Raw genomic sequence first — 25,527 nt, forward strand, 5'->3', positions numbered from 1 at the left:
CCAGACTAGGATGAGAAGATAAGGAGGTTCTCATTTTCTATACAAGGAGACCTCATTCATAGCTGCAATTCCCACAGCAAGAGTGTGGGTGAGTCTGATGAGTACAAGGTGCTGAGATTCTTTGTGGCTCTCACTCATCATCTGGGACCATCGTCCCCCAGGACCTTACTCAGTACAAATGAAATAACAGAGGCAAGGCATGCAAAACATGAAGAAAGAGTTGTCCTGTCTGAGCTGCTCTGGGGAGAGTATTTGCTTTCTAACCTGACAAGAGCCTTCTGCAAGGCAAGTAACCTCATACTTGAGTAAAAGTTCAGAGATTTGGGCTTGTGCTGGGGCTTGGAGGTGGGGGGACAGTGAGGTGCATATATCCTTCCATTCTTTTGGGTCTTAGGGGCTCCAAATCTTAGGATCATAGGGACAGCTGCAAGTCAGGTGCTCTAGTGACTCGGAGCCAGTGAATTCTTTGACATAAATTTATTCCTTAGTGCCAAGGTACAAACAGGTGGCCCAAGAGCCTGTAGGTATATTTTATTTGATCTGCACATTGATTTAAAAAATATTGAATTCTAGATATTATAAAACCTGAATTGAAACCTGGAATTTTCTGGGAAAGTGATCTGATGGTGCTGGGTCTGTAATCCTACAGAGTTGACCCTTTGAGCAGATGTACTCAGCTCTCTGCAGTTCCCACCGCTCACATCTGCCCATTTTGCTCACTTTAGTGACTTGCCTGACTCCTACAGGCATCCAAGTTTGAGACCCCTGCTCTAGACTGGAATGGGAGTCTCTGACTGTGTTCTGGCTCCATGTGAGCCCCCATCTAGGCTAGAAAGTTCTGCAGGGGGGAGACAGAGAATGAGAGAGTGTGTGTGTGTGGAGTGTGTGACAGTGTGTGTGAGAGACTGTGTGGAGTGTGTGTGAGAGCAAGTGTGTGTGACTGTGTATGAGTGTGTGACTGTGTCAGTGTGTGTGACTGTGTGGAGTGTGAGAAAGTGTGTGTGTGTGACTGGAGAGAGCCAGTGTGTGTGAGAGCGAGTGTGAGACTGGGTGTGTAAGTGAATGTGTGGAGTGTGTGACTGTGGAGTGTGTGTGAGCGTGACTGAGCGTGTGAGACAGTGTGACTGTGTGTGTCTGATTGTGTATGTGTGAGACTGTGTGGAGTGCGTGACACTGAAAGTGTGTATGAGTGTGACAGTGAGGGTGTGACTGTGTGTGTAAAGGTGTGTGAGAGTAAGGGTGTGTGTGACAGTGGGAGTGTGACAGTGTGTGACTGTGTATGTGTGACAGTGTGAGACAGACAAGTGTGAGAGCAAGTGTGTGAGAGCGAGTGTGTGTATGAGTGTGTGAGCGAGTGTGTGTGTGACTGTATGAGTGTGTGACTGTGTGGCGTGTGAGAAAGTGTGAGTGTGACTGGAGAGAGCCAGTGTGTGAGAGCAAGTGTGAGACTGGGTGTGTAAGTGAATGTGTGAGCGTGACTGAGCATGTGAGACAGTGTGTGACTGTGTCTGAGATTGTGTATGAGTGAGACTGTGGAGTGTGACACTGAAAGTGTGTATGTGTGTGACAGTGAGACAGTGTGTGAGGGAGTGTGACTGTGTGTAAGGGTGTGTGAGAGTAAGGGTGTGAGTGTGTGACAGTGGGAGTGTGACTGTCAGTGTGAGACTGAGTGTGAGACTAAGTGTGAGAGCATGTGTGTGAGAGCAAGTGTGTGAGAGCGAGTGTGTGTGTGAAAGTGTGTGGGTGTGTCTGTGTGTGACTGAGTGGAGTGTGTGACTGGAGTGTGTGACAGTGTGGTGTGTGTGAGACTGGTGAGAGCAAGTGTGTGTGAGTGAGAGTGTCAGACTATATGAGACAGTGTGTGTGTGGAATGTGTGTGACTGTGAGGAAGTGTGTGACAGTGTGTGTGTGAGACTGAGTGGAAAGTGTGTCAGTGTGACTGTGACAGTGACTGCGTGTGACAGCGTGACAGTGTGACAAGTGTGTGTGGTGTGTGGAGTGTGTGTGTGAAAGTTTGAGTGTGAATGTGAGAAATGTGAGAAATGTGAGAAAGTGGGAGCGACTGTGGAGTGTGTGAGAAAGTGTGTGGAGTGAGTGTGGTATGTGTAGGAGTGTGAGCATGTGTGTGTGAAAGTGTGTGAATGTGAGTGACTGTGAGTGTGTGTCTGTGTGTGACTGAGGTTTGAGGTGGTGATGTAACTTGGAGGCTGGCCAAGCTGGGCTTTGAGATGACACATCAGTCCGATGTTAAGTTGCTCATCCTCTTGCAGTAGAATGGTTTTGAATGTATGTGTGTATTTCCTTCTGCAGCAGTTAGACAGCATCCATGTCACCATCTTACACAAGGAGGAAGGTGCTGGTCTTGGGTTCAGCTTGGCAGGAGGAGCAGATCTAGAAAACAAAGTGATTACGGTGAGTGGGCAAGTGAAGGGGCGTGGCGGAGCCAGAGGCAATGGCTCTGGGGGAGGCGGCACATTTGCCAGGACGGGACCTTGTGCTGGGGAAATGAGGAATGCATGACACTAGGCCACTGGGCAGGTCCTATTCACTCAGCACGTCCGAGCCTGGGGCCGCGTGGAGAGGGTGGCAGGCCTGGCCATAGCCACCTTTTCCTGTGGGTCCCATTATTCTGGCTCATCCAATCTGATCAGCATTGGCTGCTGCCTTCAGATCTCCTGTACCTGACCCAGATGGTTTCTGGTTCTGCCGGTTTTCTGGAGCGCTGGAGGTGGCTGCTCTGTCTCTAGAGCCGCCTGCATTGTTATCATCCCATGGCTGTGTTGTCTCGGTATTTTTTGTGTGGGCTGTGCTGGTCTCATCTGAACTTCCTCACCCAACTGAAAACAAATCCTTCAGTTCACAGCATCAGCCAGCATTAAACAGTCCACACCCTCTTGCAGTGGCAATCTGGCACGTTCCCACCTGTCACTTCAGAGGCAGTCATGTGCCAGTGGTGACTTCCTTAATTTCTTGATAAATTCTCTACTACATAAAAAGCACAGAAAACCAGTAAGTCTCTGTTTCTCTCACTGAGCACAGTTGAGTATTACAAAAGGGTTCCGGACCCTGTAGTTTACTTTCTGCTTGGAGAGAAAAGAGAGCTTGCCTGTGAGAAGAGCACTTGGGATGTTCTTCTCTGTCCGTGGGTAGCAACTTCTGCCCATGTCATCTGACCAGTCACCCCGAGACACTGCAGACAATAGGAAACTAGGAGGAAGGAGCGCACGTTGGCTGAGCACATCCACGAAAACTTCTCCTTCCGTGTTTGAGCGCTTCTCTTCCTTTCTACGCCGATTAAAAGGGCACTAATTCAGAGCACTGTCCATGGCCATGCCGACCACTCACTGACCTGTGGTCTGAATTCATCCTACCACACTTTGGATTGATAAATTCCTGGCATTTATGCTTCTTTTATAGAACAGGAACCTGAGGTTCAGAGGGGAGGTTCTGATTCATGCTTGGGTTTTACAGCCTGGGGATTCTAACCACGTCTAACCATGTAACAGAATTTTTCTAACACCAAAATAATTTAGAGAAGCAAAGAGCTTTGCTCCCATTATAGAAGCAAAACTACAGGTACCACATTTGAGGGGTTTCCACGCATGCTACCAGTCAGTCCTTTTAATTATAACGAACCTCATTAAAGAGGCTGAGCTGAGACATGGGATTTTCGTGTGTGTTGATCCCACCTATCTTGCAGAAAGAGGAATGAGGAGTGGTTGGAGGTAGAGAGTCAGAATTTCTAGGGGAGGAGCTAGAAAAATGTCTAGACCACCTAGGAGTGTGTTTCTCAAAATGCATTCTGCCAAGTGAGACTGAGAATTTCTCTATAAGAAAAGGATTCTTTGTTGAAATAGTTTGAGAATCCCCATAATACTCTGCCAATACTTAGAAATCTGCCCTGCAAATTTGCATTATAGACTCTCTAATGCCTTTTGCTTTTTAAAAGTAGACTGTTTCAGAGCTTTTGTTTAACCTAGTATTCCTCAAGTCTCTTTGATTTAAAAAAAAAAAATTCTTGGCTGAGTGTGGTGGCTCACACCTGTGATCCCAGCACTGTGGGAGGCCAAGGTGAGAGGACTGCTTGAGCTCAGGAGTTTGAGACCATCTGGGCAACATTGGGAGACCCTGTCTCTATTTTTAAAAAAGTAATAGGAAAAGCCCTTTTCTTACACAATACCCATTAATATGCCATAGTGCTCTGAGAAAACTAGTTTGGGGAATTCTGACCTAGGGTAGGCGAGGCAAAAATTTTAACTGGAATGCCAACTGGAATTGTGGTGATACAGTTGAAGACACTGTGTTGGGATGGATTCTGAGGGCTTATCTGGTATCATTGCTGGCGATCTCTGCTCTGCATGGAGAAGGAGGGAATGCTGGCCTCTGTTCCAGCAGCTCTGATCTAGGACACAATTACCTTTAATCCTCGTTGGCCTAAAAATCCTCTAGCATTGACTGACTGGTTCAGTCCTCCTCCAGCAAGAATGCGGACTTGAGTGATTTCTGGTCCTGACTTCCTTTGGTTTGCTCAGGTTCACAGAGTGTTTCCAAACGGGCTGGCCTCCCAGGAAGGGACTATTCAGAAGGGCAATGAGGTTCTTTCCATCAACGGCAAGTCTCTCAAGGGGACCACGCACAATGACGCCCTGGCCATCCTCCGCCAAGCTCGCGAGCCCAGGCAAGCTGTGATCGTCACAAGGAAGCCGACTCCAGAGACCGCGCCCGACCTCAACTCCTCCACCGACTCTGCAGCCTCAGTCTCTGCAGCCAGTGATGTTTCTGTAGATTCTAGTAAGTTCCCCACTCAGCGGAAACCCCATGGGCCACATCCTCTTTGGCCATTTGGGGCTGGACCTGATGGGGCTGCTAATTTGTGACCCCAAGAATGCGTGACCTGCCTAGTACGCCATTTGAGATGTATTCTGTGTTTACATGGGCCTGTGTGCAAACATGGGGGGCAGCACCACTCCGGGCTCACTTGAAGCCCAGGGCATCTGTGGTCTGGGAGACGAGAAGACCCCTAACAGACACCTTGTGTTTTTCTCAGCAGCAGAGGCCACAGTCTGCACGGTGACACTGGAGAAGATGTCTGGAGGGCTGGGCTTCAGCCTGGAAGGAGGGAAGGGCTCGCTGCACGGAGACAAGCCTCTCACCATCAACAGGATTTTCAAAGGTATGGGGCGTGTCTGGTTCTTTGCATGCTCTCTAGTTGTGGGCATGTGGCCAGGCCCCCAAAAGGCTTCTGGGCACCTTCTGGGCTATGTTGGTTTCCCACAACCCCATGTCCTCTTCATAGGCATGCTGGTCTTTTTAGGGCTCAATTCTGCTTTTTCTACTTTTTCTCCTTTGCTCAGACATCCCCTTAGCCTGCCTCTGTTTTGATGGGTCCTCATAAGCACCTAAGTCCTGGATTTGTTCAGGTTGGCAGGGCAGGACTCTAGAGTGAGGCAGTGAGGCACTGGCCTGTGGTGTAAAATTTAAAGGGGTGCCAAAATACTTAGTAACCCAGATCAAAACGATTTGAATGCAGTGTGTTTTTGAAAAATTAATTTTAGGCTGGGCGCTGTGGCTCACACCTGCAATCCCAGCACTTTGGGAGGCCAAGGGGGGCAGATCACACGGTCAGGAGTTCCAGACCAGCCTGGCCAATACGGTGAAACTCCATCCCTACTAAAGATACAAAAAATTAGCTGAGCATGGTGGCACGTACCTGTAGTCCCAGTTACTTGGGAGGCTGAGTCAGAAGAATTACTTGAACCCAGGAGGCGGAGGTTTCTAGTGAGCCGAGATTGCGCCACTGCACTCCAGCCTAGGCGACCCAACAAGACTCCGTCTCCAAAAAAAAAAATTTTTTTTAGAAAAACATTTTGTTGAACAAAATAGAGTTTAAATAAAGACAGAGTCTGACTTTGTACTGCACAACCTGGCCTCATGTACCTTACCCTAGTCCTGACACATCCACTCCTGCCTTTAAAATTTTGTTCCTCAGGGATTGGGGTACAAACCAGTCTGATATGGGGGTCACTTGCATTTCCCTGTGAAATTCATGAATGACTGTGGCTACCCTGTAAAACCCCCAATTCTTTGGTCTTCCTCAAACTGGAGGTCCCCAAGCCACAGAGCAAGGGTTGTAGAGAGGCGTAGTGGACAGGGAGGCAGCTGGGCCGGGTTCTAGTCCCAGCTCTGTCTTTATCACGCTGAGTGACCATTCCTTTCTGGGCCTGAGGCTCCCCATCCACAAAAGGAGGCAAAGAGGTACAGGTGTGTGTCTCAGAGCTCTTAGGACTGAGACCTGAAGGGACTCAGCTCTGCCCCTTGCCCACCATGAGCTCCTGCTGCCAACTGGTTTGGTTAAAGTTCTGCTGTGGCTGCAGAAACCCAGAGGGTAGACTGAGGCTTACATGGCAGTCCCCCCAGAATCCATGTTAACCCCAATGCTGGGAAAGATGATATATTTCTAATTTTTAAAGGTCAGTTTGGAAGGAGCATTGGGTTCAATGTCAAGAGGACTGGATTCTAGTGTTCTGCCACATGACCTCGGTGGCATGACCTTGGGCAAGTCACTTCACCATCGTGGGCCCATTGGCTTAAATGTTTAGGCTGAGACTACCAGCTGCAGGGTGATGTGGGAGGGAGAGATGCAGATTCTGGAGCCTGAAAGTCTGGGTTCCAACCCAGGGCCCATCACTTAGCCGCTGTGAAGCTCTGGGCCAGTCACTCGAGTTCTCTGTTTCCTCACCTGTTAAAAGGAAAGACAAAAAATATATCCCTCATAGGATTACTGTCGTGAATGCAACGCCCAATACCCTTTAGCTATAGTTTCATTATTATTATCTTCTACTCTTATTTCAGGATTTGTGAAGATCACTGTGTGAAATGGAGGGAAATTTTTCTTTTAATATAAACAGTGAAATAGCATCGCTTTCATATGCAGCTTTGAAATAGTGGGGGCCATATTGTTTCTTTTTTAAGTGGGCACAGAGGACTTCATGCCACTCAGAGGCAACATCCACGTAAAGATTGTTGCACAGAAATCACACTAGCCCTCTTCCCATACCCAATGCTGCTGACCCCACCAGATGCGGAGAACAAATGTGAAGTGGGTAGGATATTGGGTAAGTGTCCAAAGTAGGGTCTGGGCAGGACTCCGTTTCCCAGAGTCCTCTGTAAACTATGGAAGATGCTCCAGCCAGGCTGTGGCTTGGAGCTGCATGGTATTCCCTCCGCCGGGGACAGCCTGGGCTATCCCTTTCCAAGGGCCTGGTGCCCTGGAGCCTGGTGCCCTAACCTCTTAGTCACCATCTTAAGAGAGGCCTCATTTTAGAACCACCACCAAGCATGGTCCCAAGGGATGGTGCCCTATTCTCTTCCATGCCATCCTGGATCCTTGGAGATCAAGGATAGGGGGAAACTTTCCTTGTTCCCCATCACCCATGGAACCCATCATCTTCTCCCTCATTTCAGGAGCAGCCTCGGAACAAAGTGAGACAGTCCAGCCTGGAGATGAAATCTTGCACCTGGCTGGCACTGCCATGCAGGGCCTCACACGGTTTGAAGCCTGGAACATCATCAAGGCACTGCCTGATGGACCTGTCACGATTGTCATCAAGAGGAAAAGCATGCAGTCCAAGGGGACATCAGCTGCTGGAGACTCCTAGGCGGGACGTGCTGAAGCCGAAGCCAAGAGCACACAGCTCAGCTGATTCTCAGGGTCTCTGCTGCCACCCTTCCCCAGATGGGGGAAAGCACAGGGGGCTTCCCACTGACTGCTGCCCAGGCTGACCTTCTAGAATGCCACCCAGCAAAAGGGTTGTCTCAAAAGGGCAGAGTCACACTGGGATAGCTAATACAAATTGCAGACTGTGTATAAAGAGAGCTTAATAATATTGTGGTGCCACAAATAAAATAGATTTATTACAATTTCATATGAATTTCATGCCTGGCTTTGCAAAATGTTTCAAGTATTGTAACAGTGTCACGATTCACCCCCAAACAGTGACATTTATTTTTCTCATGAATCTGCAATGTGGGCAGAGATTGGAGGGGGCAGCTCATCTGTGTTCCACCTGCCATCAGCTAGAGTCATGCAAAGGCTGGGGGCTTGGACCATGTGAAGGATCAGTCACTCATACATCTGGCCGTTGATGTTAGCTGTGGGCTGGGAACTCACCTGGGGATACTGGCCTGAATGCTTATAGGTAGCCTCTCCTTGTGGCTTGGGCTTCCTCACAACATGGTGTTTGGATTCCCAGGATGAGCATACCAGGAGTGCAAGAGCCGGCTAGAAGGTGCATCCTGTTTATATTTTTGCCTTGGAAGTCACATAGCATCACCTCCACTATCCTCCATCAGTTAGAGCTGACACAAACCTGCCTGGGCTTAAGAGGAGAGGAAATATTCCTGGGGCCATTTATGAAAAATACAATTTGTCACATGAAACATTTGCAAAATTGTTTTTGTTTGGATCGGAGAATTAATCCTAGGGAAGGGTGGTGGAACCAGTAAACAGAGGAGTACAGGTGAAGCACAAAGCTCAGAGCATGGACAGGTGTGCTAATAGAAGGAACCAGCGTGTATATGAGGGTATGAAATAAAAATTGCAACCACTTACCTACCACATGCCAAGCACTGTGCTCAGGGCTAAATGGACATTGCCTTTAGTGATCACAGCAGCTTCTGGTGTATGGTTCTGTGCCAGCGTATTGATATGAGGGCAAACACTGTAGACAGTAAATGCCTTATCCAGCTGGTGAGTGATGCGGCAGATTGAGGCCCTTCTTCTGTGATTTGATAGAGACTATCAGCCCAGGGTGCTTTAAGTGCATGACATCATAGGGAATGCCTGAGTGCCCGGCCAAAGAGATATTTGGTCATCTCTGGATGCCCGATTGCCAAGCTCAAGACCAGGCAATGTGACTTTGCATCAGCAACAACCAGCATCCTTTGACTAGTCCTGGGCCAGAGTATTGACCTCTCCCCAGCCCCTGATCCTGTGAAGAAGAATGTGGGGGAAGAGCCGGAAGGACCACAGATGAAACACAGTGGTAATTCTCAGGCTATCATCAGCGGGGCCATGTTAATGCAATCTGATGGCTTCTCTAGGGTCCACAGGAAGTGATGAATCTATTTCCCAGCAGTGGACTCAGAAAACCCAGCTGGGCTCCTAATCTTCCTGTAAACCCATTTAGTGGTTTCATTAAAGCAGGCATTCAGCTCACTGTTCTATTCATCCCAAGGAATAATGGGCTTAGAGCAGTTTCTGTCGGGCTGCTTAACTTGTTCAGACCATTCCATTCAGGATTTCCTCAAGCAGTAGATAAGCAATTAGACAAGACCTTGGAGGTACCATTTGTATCCACTTTTTAGATTTAATAGAAACACTGAAGATGGACATGGTCTACCAACGAGAAAGATGATTCAACACTCCCTCCCCATGACCAGGGCTGGGCAAGGAGGCCACGTGATGTGGAGGGCATATTCCTTGCCTGCACAAACAGTGGCCTTCCCGAAAATTGGAATTGTTCTAAGTCTTATCAAGCAGCCAAGTGATGAAAGAGAAGGTGGGGACAGGGATGAGCATGGAGCTGGCCGTGGGCAGCGACACCAAGAGACTCCTTGAGAGACCAGGCAAAGCAAGTGAATGAGTGAGTGGCACCGAGGTTATCTGAGGACTAGGGATAGATGGAGCGGAGCCCATGGCCCTCCCAGTACCTCCTGTCTTGGCCGGTTTTAGAAGGTCCTCTCCTCCCCAAGGAGACACAACTCCTAAGGCCAGTGAAGACACAAGTACTGCCCAGGTTTCTGGTCTCGAGGCTGAGGAGGTCTTCAGGGCAGGAATCAGCAAAAGGTCCTAAAACAAAAGCTCATCCATTTGCACTCCATGATGCTGGGATTTACACTTGAGGCTTAGCTTTGCTCAGCCAACCTCTTCAGAGCTGACAGGATGAAGGCCAATGTCATCCTCAAACACTGCAGCCATCACAACTAACAACTGTGAAGTTGTCTTCACTTTCCATGAAAATGAATCCACTCCTGGGTCTCTCCCAGGCAGCCCTCGTTCTTTGCCTTGCCCAGCATCTTACTGATTCATACATTATCTCACTTGTGTCAACACGCAAGAAGCAGGCTACACTGAGACTGGTACTACTGCCTCCATATTTTCTTTCAAAGACAAATCAAAGCAGATGCATTGACTGTTCCAGCGCACACTCAGCCCACGTGACAGAGCTTGGACTAGATGCATGTTTTCTGGCTCCTCATCCAGGGCTCAGACCAGTCTACCCTAACGCAGTCACGTGGAGGAGCAGTGCAGGCACAGTGTGCCCCACAGGCCCAGTGAGATGTGCTCTTATTTGGCTGGCCTTCCACTTGGCTACACAGGGCTGTACACGGCAGTCTCATCTTAGTAAGACCACTTCAGAGTATGGAGCTCAGAGGGGGCAGGCATGAAAGCTTCCTTGGCTAGCACACCTGTAATCAGCTGAACTCAGACCAACCCATGAGAAGTTGATAGAGAACACTGCTCGCCACAGAGTACTTAGGAATGAATGAATGAATTCTAGGTTAATCCAAGAGTCTGATGATTTCTTGAAAAGGGTGTTAGCTAAAGGATCTTAGGCATGACTGTACAATCCGTAGCTGCAACAGAACAGAAGGAGGAAGCTTTCTGCCCCCTTAACACTAAGCTGTTGTGCTTTAAGGCTTGCTCACATCTTGGCACATTTAAGAGACAGTCACCTCAGGACTCAAAGACAGGGAAGTTACAGTAACAGGGGAAATGTTTTCTGTTTGGAGGAGCAAAGCCTGAGAACACTGTGAAAACCTCCCATGCACACAATAGTAACCTGCGTAAATGCGATGTGAAGAATTTTAGTCAGACACATGTCTTTCTTACAAGGAAGGTGGCAGAGGTGCAGATGAGGCTGCTAGGGAGTGTTAGAGGATCCTTCTCTGGATCGGAGACAGGGAAAGGAATTTGCATGGCTGCTGCAGCCCCTCCCAGGTGGCAAGGCTGTGCTCCCCGGTTCTGATGATGTGCCTGGGTGGACATGGCCCCTTTGTGTTTGTGCAGTCTTGCAGCAGGATCTGGAGGCGGGGAATTCCAGTCAGGGCTGCTAGCGGGAGGCTTGCTCTTCCATCTTTCCTGATGGCAGGATGGTCTGGAGGACCTAGACCTCCTGCCTCTGCCTCCGTAATGGAGGACAAGGAAAAGCAAATGCCCAAGGGAAAGAAAAAGACGGCTCTTCTCCCCAAGTTCCCCATGCAGACATGAGTCCACGCTCAGTTCAGAATTACTTCCAAGGAGAACTCATCCCTGCTGCTGCAGATTTGGCCTGGAACAGATTCACACTGCCTAGTTTCACCGAGGACATGAAAGTCCACTCAGAAGGGATAAAGAAAGAAAAGCAAATTCAAATGGGAGAGGCATTGAAAGTGTTTTTCCTTAATGCTTAACCCGTTTTTAAACCATTATTTTCCAAGTTGACACTGTTTTAAGGAAAAAAAATCTTATGCGGCATTAAAGCCGTATACAAGGTCAGTATCAGAAGAATACGTTTTTTTCTGATCTAGTCCTGCAGCACAGGACTGAGGGAGCTGCAGATGCTTAAAAGGCAACAGGGCCTGGTTTTCAGCAGCGATAGTGATTCTCTGACAGTCAGGGAAATGTGGCCTCTGACAGTGACAAGCAAAGGAAGGAATGGGGCCAGAGTGCCTCACATGGTGTCCAGGCCGAGTCCTGGTCAGATAGTCAGAAGAATGGGTCCACCCTGCCAGGAGAGGCGTGTTTGGACAACGGGCAGATACAGTTTAGAGCACGTGAATGGCTCATCACATGCCAACCCTGAGTGGGGCAGGAGGCAGGAAGGGTGGGCTGCTGCCTCTGGTTGGCATTCTCAGAGAAGCGCAGTCCATCAGCTTGTTCCAAAGAGTAAACACAGGCCTTCGGGTGCTCCCAGACTCCCTGGTGTCCCAACAGCTGGAGTTCTTCGATGAGTCACGGGAGTTCTTTGCCAACAAGTAACCATCGCATTAGTCATGGAATTGCTTCACTGCTTTCTGAAGGTTGGCATAAAAACGGGTCATACTGCGGGGGAAGAAGGATTCCACCACGTTCTGGGGGAGGTAACCACTGAGATCGGTATGGAAGAATGTGACCAGGTGGGTCTTGGTGGGTTCCCTGTGAAGGCAACAGCAGAGCTGTGTTAATGAGCTGCAACAGAGGTCCTGGGGACGAGCGCCAGGCAGGCGAGCCGAGCCTAGCCCAGTGGCAATGGCCATCATACAGGGATTGTGTAGCCCTCGCTGTGCCCTCCACCCAGGGGTCGTCTCTGGACCTGTTCATTTTCAGGATGGAAACACATCCTCTTGGGGATGCATTCCACAGCCGGTACAGGTCTCCAGGGAAGGAGGCGTCCCTACTCCCACCTCAAAAAGGTAGATTCACTCAGCAAATGCTTTGGGAAAACTTGCGCTGTGCCAGGTCCTGAGAGGAAGCAACAGCTGCTGCCCTTCACTGGTTAGGGTGTGCAACCACCCAGGGGCTCCTGGGATTCTGTCAAGGGGTCTGCAAAGTGGATACTATTTTCGTAACAACATGTGATTTGCCTTCTCTCACATACGTACAGTGCAGTTTTCCGGAGGTTACTGATGTGTGATACGGCAAAAGAACGCAGAAGCAAGTGTGAGCTTCTGGCAAGCGTGACATGAAAGACATGGCCAAAAACACAAAAGCAGTGCCACTCTTTTCACAATATTTCTTGTTTTAAAAAATACAGTTTTCATAAATAAAATTGTTACTTATGTTAATATGCAGTGCATTTTTCTGTTAAAATATTTTAAACATTTCTGAAATTTCCCAGGTACAATTTCAATAATGCCCAACAACAAAGGCCCTATGAAGCCCTCAAATATATTTAACGGGATAATGAAGCCTTTGACCAAAATTTGGAGAAATGCTACTTAGAGAACTGGCGAAAAATCTGAGCACCAATGAAGGGACTTTGGCCAGGGGTAGCAGAAGCTCAGAGGACACCAGGTGGCACAGAATCTGACTGGAAGTCCAGAATCAAACACGCACACAAAGTGGAGATGGAAGACAACTTGGTAGGGACATGAAGCGATCTTTGCTGTGACAAACTTCTCAATGGCCAGGATGACAAGGTAGTATCGGCTTTGTGTAACACATTTGGCATTTTATTTGAATGCAACTGTCCATAGCCTCAGCATCACCAGGAAACACAGGTAGCACTGTACCTGCCCATCTCAAATGTCCAAAGCCTCAGACTCACCAGGGATGCCAGGTAGCACTGTGCCTGCCCATCAGAAATGCAATGGTCCACAGCTTCAGCCTAACCAGGGACCCCAGGTAGCACAATGCCTGCCTATCTCAACTGCAAACAGCCTCAGCCTCACCAGGGACCCCAGGTAGCACTATGCCTGCCCATCAGAAATGCAGCTGTCCACAGCCTTAGCCTCACCAGGAACCCCAGGAAGCACTATGCCTGCCCATCAGAAATGTAGCTGTCCACAGCCAAAGCCTCACCAGGAACCCAGGTAGCACTGTGCCATCCCATCAGAAATGCAACTGTCCACAGCGTCAGCTTCACCAGGAACCCCAGGTAGCACTGTGCCTGCCCATCAGAAATGCAGCTATCCACAGCCAAAGCCTGACCAGGAACCCCAGGTAGCGCTGTGCCTGCCCATCAGAAATGCAGCTGTCCACAGCGTCAGCTTCACCAGGAACCCCAGGTAGCACTGTGCCTGCCCATCTCAACTGTCCACAGCCTCAGCCTCACCAGGGACCCCATGTAGCACTGTGCCTGCCCATCTGAACTGTCCACAGCCTGAGCCTCACCAGGAACCCCAGGTAGCACTGTGCCTGCCCATCAGAAATGCAGCTGTCCACAGCGTCAGCTTCACCAGGAACCCCAGGTAGCACTGTGCCTGCCCATCAGAAATGCAGCTATCCACAGCCAAAGCCTGACCAGGAACCCCAGGTAGCACTGTGCCATCCCATCAGAAATGCAGCTGTCCACAGCGTCAGCTTCACCAGGAACCCCAGGTAGCACTGTGCCTGCCCATCTCAACTGTCCACAGCCTCAGCCTCACCAGGGACCCCATGTAGCACTGTGCCTGCCCATCTGAACTGTCCACAGCCTGAGCCTCACCAGGAACCCCAGGTAGCACTCTGCCTGCCCATCTCAACTGTCCACAGCCTCAGCCTCGCCAGGGACCACAGGTAGCACTGTGCCTGCCCATCAGAAATGCAACTGTTCAGATCCTCAGTCTCACCAGCAACGCCAGGTAGGGCTATACATGCCCATGAGAAATGCAACTGTCCACAGCCACATACTCAACAGGGACCCCAGTGAACACTATGCCTGTCCATAAGAAATGCAGCTGTCCACAGCCTAACCCTCACCAGTAACCCCAGGTAGCGCTGTGCCTCCCATCAGAAATGCAACTGTCCACAGCCTCAGTCTCACCAGGAACCGCAGGCAGCACTGTGCCTGCCCATCTCAACTGTCCACAACATCGGCTTCACCAGGAACCCCAGGTAGTGCTGTGCCTGTCCATCAAAAATGCAACTGTCTACAGCCTCAGCCTCACCAGGAACCCCAGGTAGCTCTGTCAACTGTCCACAGCCTCAGCCTCACCAGGAACCCCACGCAACACTGTGCCTTCCCATCTCAACTGTCCACACCCTCACCCTCACCTGGGAACCAAGGTAGCGCTGTGCCTGCCCATCAGAAATGCAACCGTCCACAGCTTCAGCCTCACGAGGAACACCAGGTAGCGCTATACCAGCCCATCAGAAATGCAACTGTCAACAGCCTCAGCATCACAAGAAACCCCAGGTAGCAATATGCCTGCCCATCTCAACTGTCCACAACATCAGCTTCACCAGGAACCACAGGTAGCGCTGTGCCTGACCATCAAAAATGCAACTGTCCACAGCCTCAGTCTCACCAGGAACCACAGGCAGCACTGTGCCTGCCCATCTCAACTGTCCACAACATCAGCTTCACCAGGAACCCCAGGTAGCGCTGTGCCTGTCCATCAAAAATGCAACTGTCCACAGCCTCAGCCTGACCAGGAACCCCAGGTAGCACTGTGCCTCCCATCAGAAATGCAGCTGTCCACAGTCTCAGTCTCACCAGGAACCCCAGGTAGCGCTATGCCTGAACATCAGAAATGCAACTGTCCACAGCCTCAGACTCACCAGGAACCCCACGTAGCACTCTGACTGCCCATCTCAAATGTCCACAGCCTCAACCTCACCAGGAACACCAGGTTGTGCTGTGCCTGGCATCAGAAATGCAACTGTCCAGATCCTCAGCCTCACCAGGAACCCCAGGTACGGCTATGTGTGCTCATGAGAAATGCAACTGCCCACAGCCTCAGGCTCACCAGGAACCCCACATAGAACTGTGCCTTCTCATCAGTAATACAGCTGTCCACAGCCTCAGCCTCACCAGGGACACCAGGTAGCCCTGTGCCTGCCAATCAGAAATGCAACTGTCCACCGCCTCATCCTCAGCAGGGACCCAAGGTAGCACTGTGCCTGCTCATCTGAACTGTCCACAGCCTCAGTCCCAGGAACCCCAGGTAGCACTGTGCCTGACCATCAGAAATTCAACTTTTCATAGCCTCAGCCTAACCAGGAAACCCACGTAGCACTGTGCCTGCCCATCAGAAATTCAACTTTTGACAGTCTCAGGCTAACCAGGAAAACCACGTAGCGCTGTGCCTGTCATCAGAAATGCAAGTGTACACAGCCTGAGACCAAGAACCCCACGTAGCACTGTGCCTGCCCATCTCAACTGTCCACAGCCTCAGATGCACCAGTGACCCCAGGTAGCAATGTGACTCCCCATAAGAAATGCAGCTATCCACAGCCTCAGCCTCACCAGGAACCCCAGGTAGCACTCTGCCTGCCCATCTCAACTGTCCACAGCCTCAGCCTCGCCAGGGACCACAGGTAGCACTGTGCCTGCCCATCAGAAATGCAGCTGTCCACAGCCAAATCCTCACTAGTAACAACAGGGAGCACTGTGCCCACCCATCCCAACTGTCCACAGCCTCAGCCTCACCAGGGACCCCAGGTGGCACTGTGCCTTCCCATCTCAATTATCCACAGCCTCAGACTCACCAGGGACCCCAGGTAGCGCTTTGCCTGCCCATCAGAAATATAGCTGTCCACAGCCTCAGCCTCACCTGCAACCCCAGGTAGCACCATGCCTGACCATCAGAAATGCAGCTGTCTATAGCCTCAGCCTCACCTGTAACCCCAGGTAGCACCATGCCTGACCATCAGAAATGCAGCTGCCCATAGCCTCAGACTCACCTGCAACCCCAGGTAGCACTGTACCTGCCCATCTCAACTCTGCACAGCCTCAGCCTCACCAGGGGCTCAGGTAGCACTGTGCCTGACCATCGGAAATGCAGCTGTCCACAGCCTCAGCCTCACAAGGAACCCAAGGTAGCACTGTGCCTGCCCATCTCAACTGTCCACAGCTTTACCCTCACCAGGGACCCCAGGTAGCACTATGCCGGACAATCAGAAATGCAGCTGTCCATAGCCTCAGCCTCACCTGCAACCTCAGGTAGCACTGTGCCTGCCCATCTCAACTGCCCACAGCCTTGACCTCACCAGGGGCCCAGGTAGCACTGTGCCTGACCATCAGAAATGCAGCTGTCCCCAGCCACAGCCTCACAAGGAACCCAAGGTAGCACTATGCCTGACCATCAGAAATGCAGCTATCCATAACCTCAGCCTCACCTGCAACCCCAGGTAGCACTGTGCCTGCCCATCTCAACTGCCCACAGCCTCGGTCTCACCAGGAACCACAGGTAGCGCAGTGCCTGCCCATAAAAAATGCAAAGGTCCACAGCCTCAGCCTCACTAGGTACCCCAGGTAGCACTGTGCCTGTACATCAGAAATGCAACTGTCCACAAGACCTGCCTCACCAGGAACACCAGATAGCACTGTGCCTGTACATCAGAAATGCAACTATCCACAGCCACACCCTTGCCAGGAACCTCAGGTAACACTGTGCCTACGTATGAGAATTGCAACTGTCCACAGCCTCAGCCTCACCAGGATCCCCAGGTAGCACTGTGCCTGCCGATCTCAACTGTCCACAGCCTCAGCCTCACCAAGAACCCGAGGTAGCACTGTGCCTGCCCATCTCAACTATCCACAGCCTCAGCCTCACCAGGAACCTCAGGTGGCACTATGCCTGCCCATCTCAACTGTCCACAGCCTCACCCTTACCAGAAATCCCCAGTAGCACTCTGCCCGCCCATCAGAAATGGAACTGTCCACAGCCTCAGCCTCACCAGGAACCCCAGGTACAGTTGTCACTGCCCATCGGAAATCCAATGTCCATAGTGTCAGGCTAACCAGGAACCTGAGGTAGCAATGTGCCTGCCCATCTCAACTGTCCAAAGCCTGAGCCTGACCTGGAACATCAGGTAGCGCTGTGCCTGCCCATCAGAAATGCAGGTGTCCACAGCCTGAGCCTCGCCAGGAACCTCAGGTAGCACTGTGCCTGCCCATCAGAAATGCAGCCGTCCACAGCCTCACCCTCACCAGGAATCCCAGGCAGCACTGTGCCTATCCATTAGAAATGCTGCTATCCACAGCCTCAGTCTCACCAGGAACCCCAGGTAGCACTATGCCTGACCATCAGAAATGGAGCTGTCCATAGCCTCAGCCTCTACTGCAACCACAGGTAGCATTGTGCCTGCCCATCTTAACTAACCACAGCCTCAGCCTCACCAGAAACCCTAGGTAGTGCTGCCCCTGCCCATAAGAAATCCCATGGTCCACAGCCGCAGCCTCACCAGGGACCCCAGGTAGCACTGTGCCTGCCCAACTCAACGGTCCACAGCCTGAGCCTCATTAGGAACCTCAGATAGAGCTGTGCCTGCCCATAAGAAATGCAGCTGTCCACAGACTCAGTCTCACCAAGGACCCAAGGTAGCACTGTGCCTGCCCATCTGAACTGTCCACAGCCTCAGCCTCACCAGGGACCCAAGGTAGCACTGTGCCTGCCGATCTCAACTGTCTACAGCCTCAGCCTCAACAGGGACCCCAGGAGCACTGTGCGTTCCCATCTCAACTGTCGACAGACTCAGCCTCAGCAGGGACCCCAGGTAGCACTGTGCCTGCCGATCTCAACTGTCGACAGCCTCAGCCTCACCAGGAACCCCAGGTAGCACTGTGCCTGCCCATCAGAAATTCAACTTTCCATAGACTCAGTCTCACCAGGAAACCCAGGTACCACTGTGCCTGCCCATCTCAACTGTCCATACCCTGAGCCTCACGAGGGACGCCAGGTAGCACTGTGCCTGCCCATTGGAACTGTCCACAGCCTCAGCCTCACCAGGAATCCCAGGTAGCACTGTGCCTGCCCATCGGAACTGTCTACAGCCTCTGCCTCACCAGGAATCCCAGGTAGCACTGTGCCTGCCCATCGGAACTGTCCACCCCCTCAGCCTCACCAGGAATCCCAGGTAGCACTGTGCTTGCCCATCTCAACTGTCCACAGCCTCAGCCTCACCAGGAATCCCAGGTAGCACTGTGCCTGCCCATCTAAACGGTCCACAACCCCAGCCTCACCAAGGACCTCAGGTAGCGCCGTGCCTGCTCAGCACAAATCCAACTCTCCACAGGCTCAGCCTCACCAGGGACCCAAGGTAGCACTGTGCCTGCACATCAGAAATGCAGCTATCCACAGCCAAATCATCACTAGTAATCTCAGGTGGCACTGTGCCTGCCCATGTCAACTGTTCACAACCTCAGCCTGACCAGAAAACCCAGGTAGCGCTGTGCCTGACCATCAGAAATTCACCTGTCCACAGCCTCAGCCTCACCAGAATGCCAGATAGCGCCGTCGAGCCCATCAAAAATTCAACTGTCCACAGCATCAGCCTCACCAGGGACCCCAGGTAGCACTATGCCTACCCATCTCAATTGTCCCCAGCCTCAGCCTAACCTGAAACCCCAGGTAGCACTGCGACTGTCCATCAGAAATGCAGCTGTCCACAGCCTCAGCCTCAATAGGAACCCGAGGAAGCACTGTGCCTGCCATTCTCAACTGTCCACAACCTCAGCCTCAAAGGACACCAGGTAGCATTACGCCTTCCCATCTCAACTGTCTGGAGCCTCAGCCTCACCATGGAACCCAGGTAGCACTATGCCTGCCAATCTCAACTGTCCACTGCTTCCGTCTCACCAGGGAACACAGGTAGCACTGTCTCTGCCCATCGGAAATGCAGCTGTCCACAGCCTCTGCCTCACCAGGGACCCCAGGTAGCACTAGGCCTGCCCATTTCAACTATCCACAGCCTCAGCCTAACCAGGTACTCCAGGTAGCACTGTGCCTGCCCATTAGAAATGCTGCAATCCACAGCCTCAGCTTCACCAGAATCCCCAGGTAGCACCATGCCTGACCATCAGAAATGCAGCTGTCCGTGGCCTCAGCCTCACCTGCAACCCCAGGTAGCACTGTGCCTGCCCATCTAAACCATCCACAGCCTCAGACTGACCAGATACTCCAGGTAGTGCTGTGTCTGCCCATCAGAAATGGAACTGTCCACAACCCCTGCCTCAACAGGTACCCCAGGTAGCGCTGTGCCTCTCTATCAGAAATGCAGCTGTAGGCAGTGTAAGCCTCACAAGGAACCCCAGGTAGCACTGTGCCTGCCCACCTCAACTGTCCACAGCTTTACCCTCACCAGGGACACCAGGTAGCACTGTGCCTGCCCATCAGAAACGCAGGTGTCCACAGCCTTAGCCTCACCAGGAACCGCAGGTAGCACTGTGCCTGACCATCTCAACTGTCTACAGTCTCAGCCTGACCAGGGACCTCAGGTAGTGCACTGCCTGCCCAGTACAAATCCAACTGTCCACAGCCTCACCAGGAACCCCAGGTAGCGTTGCGCCTGCCCATCAGAAATGCAACTGTCCACAGCCTCAACCTAACCAGGAACACATGGTAGAGCTATGCCTGCCCATCTCAACTATCCGCAGCCTCAGCCTCACCAGGGACCCAATGCCTGCCCATCAGAAATCCAACTGTCCATACCCTAGGCCTAACCAGGAACCCAAGGTAGCACAGTGCCTGCCCATCTCAACTGTCCACAGCCTCAGCCTCACCAGGTACCCCGGGGAGCACTGTGCCTGCCCATCTCAACTGTCCACAGCCTCAGCCTCACCAGGTACCCCAGGGAGCACTGATGGGCAGGCACAGAGATGCAACTGTCCACAGCCTCAGCCTAACCAGGAACGCAAGGTAGAGCTATGCCTGCCCATCTGAACTATCCGCAGCCTCAGCCTCACCAGGGACCCCATGTAGCACTATGCCTCCCCATCAGAAATCCAACTATCCACAACATGAGTCTCACCAGGAACCCCAGGTAGCGCTGTGCCTGCCCATCAGAAATCCAACTGTCCATACCCTCAGCCTCACCAGGAACCCAAGGTAGCACTGTGCCTGCCCATCTCAACTGCCAAAAGCCTCAGCCTCACCAGGAACCACAGGTAGCACTGTGCCTACCAATCAGAAATCCAACCGTCCACAGCCTCAGCCTCACCAGGGACCCAAGGTAACACTGTGACTGCCCAACTTAACTGTCTACAGCCTCAGTCTCACCAGGGACCCCAGGTAGCACTGTGCCTGCCAATCAGAAATGCAACTGTCCACAGCATCAGCCTCACCAGGGACCCAAGGTAACACTGTAACTGCCCAACTTAACTGTCTACAGCCTCAGTCTCACCAGGGACCCCAGGTAGCACTGTGCCTGCCAATCAGAAATGCAACTGTCCACAGTCTCAGCCTCACCAGGAACCCAGGTAGCACTGTGCCTGCTAATCAGAAATGCAACTGTCCAGATCCTCAGTCTCATCAGGAACCCCTGGTAGCACTGTGCCTGCCCATCTCAACTGTCCACAACCTCAGCTTCACAAGGGACCCCAGGTAGCATTATGCCTTCCTATCTCAACTGTCCACAGCCTCAGCCTCACCAGGAACCCCAGGTAGAGCTGTGTTGCCCATCAGAAATCCAATGTCCACAGCGTCAGGCTAACCAGGATCCCGAGGTAGCAATGTGCCTGCCCATCTAAACTGTCCAAAGCCTGAGCCTGACCTGAAATCCCAGGTAGCACTATGCCTGGCCATCTCAACTATCCCCAGCCTCAGTCTCTCCAGGAACCCAGGGAGCACTGTGCCTGCCCATCAGAAATTAAGCTGTCCACACCCTCACCCTCACCCTAACCAGGAACCCCAGGTAACACTGTGTCTTCCCATTAGAAATGGAACTCTCCACAGCCTCAGCCTCACGAGGAACTCCTAGTAGCACTGTCACTGCCCATGAGAAATCCAACTGTCCACAGCCTCAGCCTCACCAGTTACCCAAGGTAGAATTCTGCCTGCCCATGAGAAATGTAACCGTACATGGCCTCAGCCTCACCAAGAGCCCCAGGTAGCAGTGTGCCTGCCCAACTCAACTGTCCACAGCCGCAGCCTCATCAGGAACCCCAGGTAGCACTATGCCTGCCCATCAGAAATGCAACTGTCCACAGCCTCAGCCTAACCAGGAACCCAAGGTAGCACTGTGCCTGCCCATCAGAAAGGCAACTTTCCACAGGCTCAGACTCACGAGAAAACCAGGTAGCGCTGTGCCTCCCCATGAGAAATGTAACTGTATACAGCCTCACCAGAAACCCCAGGTAGGACGGTGCTTGCCCATCTCAACTGTCCACACCCTCAGCCTCACCAGGAACCCCAGGTAGCACTGTGCCTGCCCATCAGAAATGGAACTGTCGACAGCCTCAGCCTCACCAGTAACCCCGGGTAGCGCTGTGCCGGCCCAGCAGAAATCCGACTATCCACAGCATCATGCTAACCAGGAACCCAAGGTAGCGCTGTGCCTGCCCATCTCAACTGTCCATAGCCTGAGTCTCACCAGGAACATCAGTTAGTGCTATGCCTGCCCATCAGAAATGCAGCTGTCTACAGCCTCAGTCTCACCAGGCACCCCAGGTACCACTGTGCCTGCCCATCTCAACTGTCCACAGCCTCAGTCTCATCAGGGACCCCAGATAGCACTACGGTTACCCATCAGGAATGCAGCTGTCCACAGCCTAAGCCTCACCCGGAACCGCCATGTAGCACTGCGCCTGCCCATCTCAACTATCCCCAGCCTCAGTCTCCAGGGTCCCCAGGTAGCACTATGCCTGCCCATCAGAAATGCAACTGTCCACAGCCTCAGCCTAACCAGGAACCCAAGGAAGCACTGTGCCTGCCCATCAGAAATGCAACTGTCCACAACCTCAGCCTGACCAGGAACCCAGGTAGCGCTGTGCGTCCCCATCAGAAATGCAACTGTATACAGCCTCAGCCTCACCAGAAACCCCAGAAAGCACTGTGCTTGCCCATCTTAACTGTCCACAGCCCTGGCTTCACCAGGAACCCCAGGTAGCACTGTGCCTGCCCATCAGAAATGCAGCTGTCCACAGCCTCAGCCTTACCAGGAACCACAGGCAGCACTCGGCCTGCCCATCAGAAATGGAACTGTCGACAGCCTCAGCCTCACCAGTAACCCTGGGTAGTGCTGTGCCTGCCCATCAGAAATCCAACTGTCCACAGCATCTGGCTAACCAGGAACCCAAGGTAGCGCTGTGCCTGCCCATCTCAACTGTCCATAGCCTGAGCCTCACCAGGAACCTCAGGTGGCGCTGTGCCTCCGCATCAGAAATGCAGCTGTCCACATCCTCACCCTCACCAGGAACCCCAGGTAGCACTGTGCCTACCCATCTCAACTGGCCACAGCCTCAGCCTCACCAGGGACCCCAGGTAGTACTGCGCCTGCTAATCTCAACTGTCCACAGCCTCAGCCTCACCAGGAATCTCAGGTAGCACTATGCCTGCCCATCAGAAATGCGACTGTCCACAGCCTCGGTCTCACCAGGAATCTCAGGTAGCACTATGCCTGCCCATCAGAAATGCAACTGTCCACAGCCTCAGCCTAACCAGGAACCCAAGGAAGCACTGTGCCTGCCCATCAGAAATGCAACTGTCCACAACCTCAGCCTGACCAGGAACCCAGGTAGCGCTGTGCGTCCCCATCAGAAATGCAACTGTATACAGCCTCAGCCTCACCAGAAACCCCAGATAGCACTGTGCTTGCCCATCTTAACTGTCCACAGCCTTAGCTTCACCAGGAATCCCAGGTAGCACTGTGCCTGCCCATCAGAAATGCAGCTGTCCACAGCCTCAGCCTTACCAGGAACCACAGGCAGCACTCTGCCTGCCCATCAGAAATGGAACTGTCGACAGCCTCAGCCTCACCAGTAACCACGGGTAGTGCTGTGCCTGCCCATCAGAAATCCAACTGTCCACAGCATCAGGCTAACCAGGAACCCAAGGTAGCGCTGTGCCTGCCCATCTCAACTGTCCATAGCCTGAGCCTCACCAGGAATCTCAGGTAGCACTATGCCTGTCCATCAGAAAAGCAACTGTCCACAGCCTCAGTCTCACCAGGAACCCCAGGTAGCACTGTGCCTGCCCATCAGAAATGCAGCTGTCTACAGCCTCAGCCTCACCAGGAACCCCAGGTAGCACTGCGCCTGCCCATCTCAACTGTCAACAATCTCAGCCTCAGAAGGGACCCCAGGTAGCATTATGCCTTCCCATTTCAACTGTCCAGAGCGTCAGCCTTACCAGGGACTCCAGGTAGCACTGTGCCTGCCCATCACAAATGCAGCTGTCCACAGCCTCAGCCTTACCAGGTACACCAGGGAGCACTGTGCCTGCCAATCAGAAATGCAACTGTCCACAGACTCAGCCTCACCAGGAACCCAGGTAGCACTGTGCCTGCCCATCAGAAATGCAGCTGTCTACAGCCTCAGCCTCACCAGGAACCCCAGGTAGCACTGCGCCTGCCCATCTCAACTGTCAACAATCTCAGCCTCAGAAGGGACCCCAGGTAGCATTATGCCTTCCCATTTCAACTGTCCAGAGCGTCAGCCTCACCAGGGACTCCAGGTAGCACTGTGCCTGCCCATCTCAACTGCTGACAGCCTCAGCCTCACTAGGGACCCCAGGTAGCACTGTGCCTTCCCATCTCAACTGTCCAGAGCATCAGCCTCACCAGGGACTCCAGGTAGCACTGTGCCTGCCCATCTCAACTGTCCACAGCCTCAGCCTCACCAGGGACCACAGGTAGCACTGTGCCTGCCCATCAGAAATGCGGTTGTCCACAGCCAAATCCTGACTAGTAAACTCAGGGAGCACTGTGCCCGCCCATCCCAACTGTCAACAGCCTCAGCTTAACCAGGGACCCCAGGAAGCGCTTTCCCTGCCCATCAGAAATATAGCTGTCCACAGCCTCAGCCTCACCAGGAACCCCAGGTAGCACTGTGCCTGCCCATCTCAACTGTCCACAGCCTTGGCCTCACCAGGAAACAAGTAGCGCTGTGCCTGCCCATAAAAAATGCAGAGGTCCACAGCCTCAGCCTCACTAGGTACCCGAGGTAGCGCTGCGTCAGCCCATCAGAAATGCAACAATCCACAAGCGCTGCCTCACCAGGAACCCCAGATAGCACCGTGCCTGCTCATCAGAAATGCACCTGTCCATGGCGTCAGCCTCACCAGGAACCACAGGTACTGCTGTGCGTGCCCATCAGAAATGCAACTGTCCACAACCCCAGCCTCACCAAGAAACCCAGGTGGCACTATGTGTGCCCATCTCAACTGTCCACAGCCTCAGCCTCATCAGGGACCCCAGGTAGAGCTGTGTCTGCCCATCAGAAATCCAATGTCCATAGCGTCAGGCTAACCAGGATCCCGAGGTAGCAATGTGCCTGCCCATCTAAACTGTCCAAAGCCTGAGCCTGACCTGAAACCCCAGGTAGCACTATGCCTGCCCATCTCAACTATCCCCAGCCTCAGTCTCTCCAGGAACCCAGGCAGCACTCTGCCTGCCCATCAGAAATGGAACTGTCGACAGCCTCAGCCTCACCAGTAACCCTGGGTAGTGCTGTGCCTGCCCATCAGAAATCCAACTGTCCACAGCATCAGGCTAACCAGGAACCCAAGGTAGCGCTGTGCCTGCCCATCTCAACTGTCCATAGCCTGAGCCTCACCAGGAACCTCAGGTGGCGCTGTGCCTCCCCATCAGAAATGCAGCTGTCCACATCCTCACCCTCACCAGGAACCCCAGGTAGCACTGTGCCTCCCCATCTCAACTGGCCACAGCCTCAGCCTCACCAGGGACCCCAGGTAGTACTGCGCCTGCTAATCTCAACTGTCCACAGCCTCAGCCTCACCAGGAATCTCAGGTAGCACTATGCCTGCCCATCAGAAATGCAACTGTCCACAGCCTCAGCCTAACCAGGAACCCAAGGAAGCACTGTGCCTGCCCATCAGAAATGCAACTGTCCACAACCTCAGCCTGACCAGGAACCCAGGTAGCGCTGTGCGTCCCCATCAGAAATGCAACTGTATACAGCCTCA

At 52.4% G+C, this 25,527-nt stretch overlaps 2 protein-coding genes across 9 annotated transcripts in view; one reads left to right on the forward strand and one right to left on the reverse strand.

The window, feature by feature from the left end:
- The window catches only part of IL16 (interleukin 16), a 114,835-nt gene extending 106,910 nt beyond the window's left edge, over positions 1-7,925 (forward strand). For 2 of the 4 annotated variants that reach the window (XM_064366137.1, XM_012466941.3), the window contains exons 16-19: positions 2,311-2,412; positions 4,533-4,791; positions 5,051-5,173; positions 7,465-7,925. In XM_064366137.1, the coding sequence (XP_064222207.1) occupies positions 2,311-2,412; positions 4,533-4,791; positions 5,051-5,173; positions 7,465-7,658 (678 nt within the window). In that variant the 3' untranslated portion in view covers positions 7,659-7,925. Of the gene's footprint in view, positions 1-2,310; positions 2,413-4,532; positions 4,792-5,047 lie in introns of all 4 variants that reach the window. The other 2 variants (XM_021674372.2, XM_012466942.3) reach the window with 2 other exon arrangements.
- Positions 1,894-25,527, reverse strand: part of STARD5 (StAR related lipid transfer domain containing 5) — a 43,284-nt gene continuing 19,650 nt past the window's right edge. For 2 of the 5 annotated variants that reach the window (XM_064366143.1, XM_064366139.1), the window contains 3 exons: positions 8,171-12,178; positions 5,711-6,739; positions 1,894-2,391 (listed from right to left, as the gene is read on the reverse strand). In XM_064366143.1, coding sequence (XP_064222213.1) covers positions 12,031-12,178 — 148 coding nt within the window. In that variant the 3' untranslated portion in view covers positions 1,894-2,391; positions 5,711-6,739; positions 8,171-12,030. The remainder of the gene's footprint in view (positions 2,392-5,710; positions 6,740-8,170; positions 12,179-25,527) is intronic. The other 3 variants (XM_064366142.1, XM_064366141.1, XM_064366140.1) reach the window with 3 other exon arrangements.

Source organism: Aotus nancymaae, unplaced genomic scaffold (genome assembly GCF_030222135.1).
Source record: "Aotus nancymaae isolate 86718 unplaced genomic scaffold, 86718_ANA_hifiasm-v0.15.2.pri h1tg000064l_0, whole genome shotgun sequence".
NCBI classification, from domain to species: domain Eukaryota; kingdom Metazoa; phylum Chordata; class Mammalia; order Primates; family Aotidae; genus Aotus; species Aotus nancymaae.